Below are 10,787 nucleotides of genomic sequence, written 5' to 3' on the forward strand. Positions count from 1 at the left end.
ATTAAATTAATATATTAGTGCATGATTGGGGATACATACTTGCATTTCTATCCTGTAATTATTCCATTTGTAACAGTTACTCACTAATTACAGGCTTTTATGCTGCTGCCTTTTTTTTTTTTTTTAAATATTCATACTAAATCCCAAATTCTTCTGTATCTTACCTGTTTTTTCCATGCTTACACCTGGATTCCTCCTGCACTCCACTACTGGAATATCTATTTTTTTAACCTGGATCTTCAACTCTGTTGTTTCCCTGGACTTATGTGCTTCGTCTGGAATGTTACATCTCTTCCTCTCTTTCTTTTTTTTTGTCCCCATGTTGACTGTTTTATGGGGGTTTCTGGATATCTCGGGGCCACCACAGGAAGCAGTTTGCAATGAGATCATAAACATTGCCGAAAAATCTGTTCATTACTGCAGCACTGTTTCTCATCCCCTTGACTTTCATCACAAGGTATCCCCTTCTGACAATAAATCATCTCTAATCATTTCTCAGCAACCTCAAGCCCAGCAGCGAAGAGTCACCCCAGACAGGAGTCAAACCTCCCAGGATTTGTAAGTACACTTGGCGAACCTCAGTTCTCGAGTTCTCAGTAGACCGTTGGGCTTAGGAAGTGGGTCACTGACTGACTGTGCGAAGGGCAGCCATTTGGGGGGATGAACCAGTCACTCCAAGCTTCTCTGAGGGTTTCTAGTTAAGGCTGTTTCCCATCAGCCAACGTGAAAATAGGTGGCAGGTAAATAAAGGAGGTCATGGACTCTTGGGGGAGAGAGGTAAAGAATTTACTGCCATATTGGGCAACTGGGAGCTGCGCTGACTGGTTTCATTCCTAGTGCTGTGATAGTGTAGAGGAAGGAGTGTTAATTCTGACTGGAGAGGAATGAATAGGGTTGATCCATTCATTTAAAAAAAAAAAAAGTATTGGATATCTATGTTCTAAGCACAAAGGAGTAAACTCCATTCACAGAGGAAGGGGGTTCTGGAATAAGCATTGAAAGACAAATCGGATTTGAGAGCTAGAGCAGGGAGGTAAAAGGTCTTCTCAGCTGAGAAAACCAAATGTGCAAAGGCCCGGAGTAGGTAGTGTTTGGAGAACATCGAAAAACCCCTGTGGCCACGGTGTGCAGTTCATGGAGGGAATGGAGACAAAGCTCAAGGAGCAGGTTAGGACCAGACTGTAGAATGCAACTGAAATAAATTTGGATTTTAGTCTGCATTCACTCAGGAGCCACTGAAGGTTTTTAAAATCAGGACCATACTTGGAAGTTCCCTAGTAGGTCCAGTGGTTAGGACTCAGCGCTTTCAGTGCTGTGGCGCCCGGCTTCAATCCCTGGTCGGGAAACTAAGATCCTGCAAGCTACGCAGCGTGGCCAGAAAAAAAAAAAAAAAAAGAGGAACACATGAATTGGATTTCGTTTTAACAGAGTGGAGAGTGGATTTCAGAGACAAAGGACAAAGATAGTGGTTTGGAGATATGAATACAGCAAAAAAGTGGTGAGGGCCTGAGCTAGGAAAGAGTGGGCCTCTGGTGCATGGAAGAATATAAGATTATATAAGATTCCCCGAGGAGATTGGGAGAAAGGGAGAAGAGAACTGAGGATAGATCCTTGGGGAACCAACTTTTAAGGCAACAGAGTAGCAGCCAGCAAAGGAGACAGCAGGAGACACAGGCGAGGGTCTAGGAGCACTCACTTGTGTACCACAGAGCAAGCAGTGTGTGGCCAGTGGTGCCCCTGCTTCAGAGAGGCGAGGAGGGTAGGAAATGAGAAATGTCCTCCAGGTGGCACCCGGAGAAATCATTGGTGACCTCTGCAATGACAGCGCTGCTGCAGGCAGACCCTGTGTTACAGAGGGCTGATGAGTCTGTGCGATGGTGAGTGGGCGGAGCGGGCGACAGGGAGGCTGTAGGTTCGGGGAGTAGCAGAGACGGGGGAGTTGTACTTAGGATGCAGAGGCTTAAGCACATCTATACTTGAGAAGGAGTTAACAGAATCGAAAGATGTAAGAGAGAAGACGTTAAGTCGAGGAAATAGCCCAGGGAAGGGAGTTTAGCCTGGCCAGGAACAGGGACCCTTCCTTACACATGGCAGTAGGGGAGGAAAATTAAAGCTCTGCTCAGAGGCGGGGGAAGGACTCTATGGAACCGTGTCCAAACAGTATGAAGCCCCTCCAAAATTAGAGCCAGTCGGGGACCCAAGCAGCAAGGTTGCAGGACTGCTTCCAGCCGGTCTCCGCTGTCTGGGGTGAGACAGTGAGGCAGATAACAGGAGTAATCTCCCAGAGCTGAGACTGGCAAAGCAGCCACAGCGGCAGTAAAGGGCCTAAGGCATGGAGTCCAGGTTGGGTAAGAGACAGCAGGCAAATACAGAAACATCAAAATGTATTCATTTACCAACTGGAAATCCATCTGCAACTCTTAATTCCTCATTAGAGACCTTCCTTCTGGCGGGCTCCATCTACCAGAGTTTCACTACATTTGAATAAATATGTAAAATTAAATTGCCCCTTTGGTTTTAGCAGAGAGCAGAACCTCTTGTTTCTAGGAACTGACTCCACTTACTTGTTTCTAGTTTCTCTTGCCCACATGCTGGAATTCACTGACATCCACTGAAAATGGTAGATGATGGGCTGGTTTGCAAAGTTTTACCTGCTACTGTTGTGTTTCAAAGTAGCAAGTAAACAGAACTGTGAACTGGTGCATAGTAGGTGCTTCTTAAATATCTATCGAAAGAGTAAATGAAAGCAAGCGTTTATTTGCTGCCAAAACAGGTATCAGATTTCACAAGTAGTCCAGCTATTTCCAGAGGTGTTGTCAGAACAGACCAAATTGCCTTAAGGCCAACTAACAAGCAAATAAAAATCTTAACCCCAAACATCACTGGGCTAGAAATGCTTTCAAGAGTTTCAGAAAAGTGGCATCCACATTTAAAACAGAAAAGTGGCATCCACATTTAAAAGCAATTAATGAAATGTGTGTTGGCACGTAAAGAAACTCAAGGTACTTTTGCTAAACAGTGAGGCAATTGAGATGTACTTTTAAAAATTATATATATACATGACAGTTGCCTCATGTTCTCCAATGTATGGGACCAGAATATAATGTCTGTCTCTGGACCTAAGTAACTTCTGATTATCCTTGATAATCGACATGTATTACCCTATGTTAAGAAAAGGACTCAATTAACTTTAAAGGGGGAGCATCTAGACAAAAAAGCTTGGCTGTGGTAACCAAATGAAACTGAATAAAAGGACTGATCAGGACTTGCTTCTCAGAAGTTCCCCATCCCTGTGAATCTTAATTTGCTTATCACATGGATCTCCCCAAATTATTAGAGAAATAGCCAATAAAATACTTTTATCCCCACTGATGAGTAGGAAACACTACCCAAATGTTGATTCAGCTGAAATGGGTTTTTAAAACTCATTATTTAATTCCATCAGTGTTTGAGTCGATGTTTATTTCTCTCACAGATTTAGCTACCAAGCATTGTATAGCTATATACCACAGAATGATGATGAATTGGAACTCCGAGATGGAGATATTGTTGATGTCATGGAAAAGTGTGACGACGGATGGTTTGTTGGTAAGTGACATCATACTTCTCTTACCAGTTGTGTATTGAAGGAAGAACTAGGCGTGATGAGTCACGAAGAGAGCACTATTCTCTACACACAGAGAAGGGCCTTCTCAGTTCCTATACCACCATTAGGAACGATGAGCCACCCAGTTCATGTTTGCTCTCAGGGCAGTGTGGATGATGCTAACATTGAACCTGACAACCAAAAATGCCAACACCTACTGCATGGAAGGGCAGGTGCCAGCTTCATCCATTGAGTTCTGTTTGTATTTCTTTTTTTTTTTTTTTTGTCTGTGCCATGTAGCTTGCAGGATCTTAGTTCCCTGACCAGGGATGGAACCAAGGTCCCAGCAGTGAAAGCGCTGAGTCCTAACCACTGGACCGCCAGGGAATTCCCTCTGTATTTCTATTGCGCATCTGTCCGTCCTACATTCGGAAATTTTAATTTTTAGAACGCCTGTGGAACACCACAAGAACACTTGAGCCTAGATTTCTGCCATGAAGCTCAAGCATATGTGTAGACATTCCAAAGACCTCATTTACTCCAGGCTTCTAATAACTTTCCTCAAAGCAACCTGCTTAATGAAAGGAGTCACTTTCATAGGATGGGGGAGAGAAAGATCAGAATTTGAGATTCTGTAACAAAACAGATGCTTGATATACTTTCTTACTGAAGTTCTCTCAACAAACAGCCTGTAAGACAAGAATGATCCTCTTTCCACAGATTCAACAACTGAGGCCCAAAGAGGTTAAGTAACTAGCCCCAAGGTCACCACCCAGGGAGCAAATGGTAGGGCCAGTATATGAACTTAGGCTCGTCTCTCCCTGAGCCTCTGTTCTTTCTGCTCAGGCACAAATATAATGCTGGGAACCACTGACACTCTACCCCTTAAACAACTGGCTTTACCTTTATCTTCTTTCCAAAGACCACCTCTTTCCTATCTCCCTAGAAAAGCTTTGCTAAATCGAAATAATGTCAGGACTGGGGCCGTGAGAACAAGGCCTCAGCACAAATGGGAAGACAGAAAGATCTGCCTTGGCCTCACCAGCCTCCTAGAAAACTACCCCATCCTCCTCCCAGGGCCCGCAGAAGTTTTGTGGTCCTCACCACGTTGAGGTTCTATTCAGAAGGAAACCAGGTCTGAAAGTCAGCAACATTCTAGTGCAGTGCAAGTCCAATAGAAACATAATGCAAGGAATTCCCTGGCAGTCCAGTGGTTAGGACTCTGTGCTTTCACTGCTGAGGGCCCGGGTTCAATCCCTGGTCAGGAACTAAAATCCTGCAAGCCTCACAGCACAGCCAAAAAAAAAAACCATAATGGGGCTTCCCTGGTGGCGCAGTGGTTGAGAGTCCGCCTGCCGATGCAGGGGACACGGGTTCGTGCCCCCGTCTGGGAAGATCCCACATGCCACGGAGCGGCTGGGCCCGTAAGCTGTGGCCGCTGGGCCTGCGCGTCCGGAGCCTGTGCTCCGCAACGGGAGAGGCCACAACAGTGAGGGGCCCGCGTACCGCCAAAAAAAAACAAAAACAAAAAAACCATAATTCAAGCTATGTATGAAATTTAAAATTTTCTGAAAGCCACATTGAAAAAAGTACAAAGAAACCAGTGAAATTCATTTTAATATATTAAGCCCAGTGCATTTAAAATATTATCATTTGAACATGTCATCAGTATGAAAAATTGCCAGGGAGGTATTTTACATTCTTCTTTTTGTACATAAGTTTTTGAAATCCAACATGTATTTTACAGTCACAGCATCGCTCGGTTCAGACCAGCCCTGTTTCAAGGGCTCAGGAGCCACATGTGGCTGTCCTATTAGAGTGCAGGCTAGTAAGGATTTGTTAAACCCTTCCAGGAGTATTTACATTTTTATGAGAACTTGGGATGGGGTGAGGGGCATCTGCCAGGCAGCTAAATAAAGGAAATATTTTAGATTCCTTAATTCCTCAAACACTTAGAAAAGTGGCCTTGTGTTCAGACTATGAAGAAAATAACCCAGGAGAGCTCATTTTTCTCATCCGTCAGGAAAGGTGCTAACCACCCATATGAGCACATCTCTGGGCTTTACCATCTCAGTTCTCTGCAGCCTCCTTGACCATCCCCCTGGGGTTTCAGCTAGCTGTTTTAGATGGCCTTAGCTTTGACACATTCTTCTAGCCTAGAAGTTTTACTTTGGGCAACAACTCCAACCCACTGATAGTGGCTGCTTGAAGTGTGTTCAGCAGGATTCTGAAGCCCTATCCAAGCCAATCGGGGAAAGGATGCAATGATCACATTGTGATGTTTGCTAATGAGGGTAATAATGACGCAACATCTATCTGCCACTCCACCCTTACCTCCCAGCTTTAGAGAGAGAATCCCAAGGGAAGGAACTATTGCTAGATTAGGGATCCAGCAATGCTGGATGTGGAGCAGCCCAGGAAGGGCTTGTTCCCTGGTAGCTCAATGCTCCTGGCTCAGAGGGAACCCTGACAAGGTTGGTAGTGAAGACAGGGAGTCAATCTGGGGCCTAGGCTCAGGAGGGAGATTTCCTTTTGCTGTGCAGTCATAGCCAGTGGACTTTAGAAATCCTACAGTTTAGAAATTCTAAATCCCCAGTACCTTGTTGTGTTGGTAACTGTTCATTCTTCCATAAAGGAGAAGTACTGGAAAGAGCAATGGGCTAGGAGTCAGAGACCTGGGTTCAAAGTCTGTCTCTGAGCTTGGGTTTCTGTGAAAAAAAATGCGAGTGTTAGAAATGCCCGCCTTGCTTATCACCCAGCATTATTCTGCAGCCTAAATGAGATAAGATAGGGGAAAGTGATTTGGAAACCAAATGCCCTTCTACAAGCTGCAGGATTGTTACCAAGGACTCTCTGAACTCAAATGGGTGAGTCTTCTCATTGTGTGTATTTTTTTTTTATAGGTACTTCAAGAAGGACAAGGCAGTTTGGTACTTTCCCAGGCAACTATGTAAAGCCTTTGTATCTATAAGAAGACTGAAAACCACAGAGATGATTTTTATTGGAGGATGAAGCATAATTCATGAATTTGTCTCTTTATTTAAACATTGAGTCAGTAGGAAAACTAATGCAGTGGATAAAGAAAGAAGAAAAGAGAGGACAGAGAAGTGTTGCATTTAAAACCTGAACCTGTCTAAGCTTACTGCGTGTATCAGGGCTGAACCACGCAGAAAAGGAATGAGGCAAGTTGGTATTTACTTAGCTGCTTCTGGGAGCCACTCCAGCCCTGCCCTCTCCCCCGCCCCACCTTGAGTAATCTGACCTGCAGCCTGGTCCAGGAGCAGTTAGGCCAGAAATGCTTCTTGCTGCTTCAGGCTTGACCGGCTTTGGCTCAAAAGGGTCATTTAGCCTGCAGGAGCCCTCAGAGCAACAGGCAGATCCCCAGCCATCCTCCAAGGCCCACACAGACTCCCCCAGTCGCCCCGGAGCCTGCCAGTCCCCTAGTGCTGTGAGAGACCAGTCAGGGCTGCCAAGGCGATCCCTAAACAGTGGTGGAGACCCCAAACTACCCAAGGCCCAGTCCCTCACTGGAGGTAGGTGGGGAAATGGAGGTCAAAGTAGGCGCCCAGTGCATTCAGCCTGCGTGCAGCTTTGCCACTGACGCCCCCGGTGTTCAGCCACAGAAGCACACAAGGTTTGCCCCTGGAGCAGGGTAGCCAGGCAGATAGTTAAATTTGTATTTCCAGTTGATTAACTCAAGAAGCGCTGTAGCCTGAGGGCCCTTGCAGTGGCTCCTTCCCCGTATCACTGGCTGTTATGAACGGTCACCTTCAGGGCAGCACAGTTTCATTTAGCAGAATGCCATTGCTGCTCTTTCTTTTCTGGGTTTTAGGCCAGGACAGTTTGGGGTTGATAGGCCTATTCTCACAGAGAACCAAGGATGGTATTCAGTGACTCAGGTAACGTACACCAGTGTACACTGGACGCCAGGGGCCACTGATGAGCAAGCCACGCTCCAAGCCTTAGAAGAGGTTCACCGTGTCTCCATTTTCATTGGCCAGAGGAGTCCAAGGACTACCCCAAACGTAGGAACCCAAGGTTATGACTCACCCTGTGAGGCTTCTCTTTAGAGCAGAAGGTGCAGATACAGTGGCCCTAAGAGTGAGGCCGTGATCCTGCCACTCCCAGGAGGCCAGTCTTTTGTGGGGGATGGAGGCTGCTGGGATGCCTGGGGTGTTCCGTCACAACTTTATCCAATTCAAGGATGCTTACTGGCCACTCTGTTAGACACCTTGGAGAGATAAAGATAGAAATAACTCATTCCCTGCCTGCTGGGAACTCAGAGGTGGTTGGAGAGACAGACACACAAAAATACTGAATCAAGAGAGACTGTGATAAGTGCTAAGAAGGGTGTGAGAGAGGAAGAGATGAATTTTCCCTGAAGGGGCCCTAGAAAGCATTGTCATATTTCTGTCTCCATTAGCTCACCTTGAACAACTAGGATGCTGGAAGAACCTTTGTCTGAAGGTGGTTTATGGCTGGAAATACTTGGAACTGTTTCCAGGGTCTTCAAACTCTCATCCTGCCCACAAATACACATCCAAGGTCACAAATAGGAGTAGCAGTTCCAGGTTGATAGGGTGTGTACAGGAACCCTGACTCTTTGCATATAGCTCAGAATTGGCCTAGGACCCATGTCCCAGAGTCTTTATAAGCACAGAGTTTGTCTTCAGTGCCTCAGCTTCTCCCTCCACTACGCATCTTAGGACCCCCACCAGCTGCCCACCCCCGTCAGAGAGCCACAGTACCCTCACTCCCTGTCCTTCAAAGCATGCTCTCAGGAAAGCAACTGCCACTGACTCCTTCACAGTAAAGTATAAATGACTGATAAGAGGAAGGTGTTATTTCTTCACAGAAACACTGGTTTTTCACTAGAACAGAGCAGAGCCTTAATCCCAAGGGGGAAAGGCTGTGGAACTAATGGTGGAGGTGGGGCTGGGGCTATAGGTGAGGGCGGATGAGCTTCCTGGGTAGAAAGGGACTTACTGATATTCCCTAAGAAAGCCTCAGTGCTTTGGAAGGTCCACCTCACCATCCAAGGGCACTCTGTTTCTGTCTCTCCTCCCCGCTCCGAATACAGTTCAAGTGCATATTATCCACATGCATTTCACACAGCAGCATCACCCATTTTGGAATGTATATTGGCTAATGTGTTTCCTGGTCTTTCTTAGATGCAAACCATTCATAACACGATCTTATCTGTTTTTTGAGGGGTGCTTATTGATTAAGTAGGTAAGTTTGAACACCTCTTTAAATACAGCTAGAAAATAAACCAATTTGTAAAGCCACATTTGCATATGATGCCAGCCTCACGACTTTGTATATCTCCAGAATCCCAGGTATGCCTCACCAATTTGCCCATCTTTAATAAACGCATCTGTTAAAATTTGCATCAAACTTCAGCTTCCTACATATGACACAAGGAACAAAGGGTTCCAACTGCCCCTTTGTCTTCAGACATTTAGTAATACAAAATACCTATTTTTATGCTGAGATATTTATACAGGTTTATTAATTGCAAGTGCAACTAACTGGCGGCATGCCCTGCAACACATTTTGAATAGATTAGCCATGCTTCTGGGTAAAGGCAAGCCCCACACTACTTAACTTCTGCAGTCTTTCTGGGATCAGTAAGAGAAAAAAAATCACATGCTTAAGAAGTGGGACTGTAAATATGTATATTTAACTTTGTATAGTCCATGTACCTACTTTGTATAGAAAAATTTTAAAAATTTGAACCGAAGGGGGAGTAAAATAAGGAAGTCATGAAGTTTTTTTGCATATTTAAATGAAGGAATTCCAAAATAACTTACCTGCCGATTTTTAGCACAAAAATAGCCCTTGTAAAGTGTTATAATTTTAAATAATCATTCTTTCTGGGAGAGAACGTAACTGTTATCTCACAATTATAGTGGTTTTTCTTATTTTGTTTTTGATTTTTTTTTGCAGTCCTGTTTATCTGCAGTAGTATTAAGGCCTATTGCTAGAATAGGTTACTACAAAAAATATATTCTGAAAGAAAAATAACTGACATTATATATAACCAATTAAAGTATTGCCATTTAAATTATACACCAAGAGCATGTACTATGCAGACACAGATTTTTCTGTTCATCTATTTTTCTTTATGCAGTGGATCGATCTGACAAATAGATGTTGAATTACTACATTGGCTGTACATGTTATTTAATAAACTTTATTCAGAATTGCGTGGCATATGTTTGTTCTTACCATTCATTGTTTCCTACCCTTTCAAATTTCTCAAATGAGACCTATATTCACCTCTTCAATGGTGCACACTCTCCTTTTCCATTCTTACTAACATCTGGCTTCCCCCTCACTCCTTGAGGGTACCACTTACTCTATTCTCAACAGGCTAACTCCGTGACACTCTGAATTGATTAACGTTGACCATTTCACCATTCTTTCTAAAATGTTTGTATTTGTTCTGATTACAAGAATAATGCACATGTCTTTAAAAGCAAAAGTGCCCATTATAAAATATGTATAATGGGTCTCAATTTACTCCACAAGACATGGGTACAGAAAATGAGACAGCACTTAGTTTTTCTAAACAAGTTAAATCTGGCTACGAGTCCACAGTGGGTGAAAATGCAGTCTGTCCTTGTGTTCACTCCCAAACCAAGTGTGTCAAGGCTATGGCACTAGGCATCCAGCCTCCCCTGGCATCTCCATTTGGGGTGGGGCCTGCTACAGCAGCATGGGTCTGTCCCATAGTAGAAAACACCAAAACTCCCACCCTGCCTCTTCTGATGCTGTCCTTCACCCTTCAACTCAAAGCACCCATTCGCACTGCTACCCCTTTGGGGTGACTCGATGGAATCTCCTTTGCTTAAGCCTTCAACAGTCCTGGGAGAAGGGTCATCTTCCAGGGGTCTGACAGCCTTGATACTGGGCCCTGAGTCACAAGCACTACTTCTTCCTTCCATCCCGTCCAACAAATCCATCAGCTCTACCTTCAAAATACCTTTAGAACCCAACCACTTCTATCACCACAGTCCAAGCCGTTTTCTCACCTGGGTCATTGCAGTCACTTTCCAACTGGTCTCCCTGCTTCCACCCTTGCCCCCTCTACCTCAGTCTGAACAGAGCAACCAGAGTGATCCCTTTAGCAGCTACTCCTCTCCCTCGGAGTGGTGCAATGGCCTCGAGTCCAAAGGACACTGCCCTGCCTCCTCCC

The 10,787-nt window shown here is 44.7% G+C and overlaps 1 protein-coding gene across 16 annotated transcripts in view; it reads left to right on the top strand.

Moving 5' to 3' along the window:
- Nucleotides 1–9,800, top strand: part of SORBS1 (sorbin and SH3 domain containing 1) — a 240,787-nt gene extending 230,987 nt beyond the window's left edge. For all 16 annotated transcript variants that reach the window (XM_073794153.1, XM_073794154.1, XM_073794164.1 and 13 more), the window contains 3 exons: nucleotides 500–558; nucleotides 3,476–3,588; nucleotides 6,490–9,800. In XM_073794153.1, the coding sequence (XP_073650254.1) occupies nucleotides 500–558; nucleotides 3,476–3,588; nucleotides 6,490–6,557 (240 nt within the window). In that variant the 3' untranslated portion in view covers nucleotides 6,558–9,800. The remainder of the gene's footprint in view (nucleotides 1–499; nucleotides 559–3,475; nucleotides 3,589–6,489) is intronic.
- The last annotated feature ends 987 nt before the right edge of the window (nucleotides 9,801–10,787 follow it).

Source organism: Tursiops truncatus, chromosome 16 (assembly GCF_011762595.2).
Source record: "Tursiops truncatus isolate mTurTru1 chromosome 16, mTurTru1.mat.Y, whole genome shotgun sequence".
Classification (NCBI taxonomy): Eukaryota; Metazoa; Chordata; class Mammalia; order Artiodactyla; family Delphinidae; genus Tursiops; species Tursiops truncatus.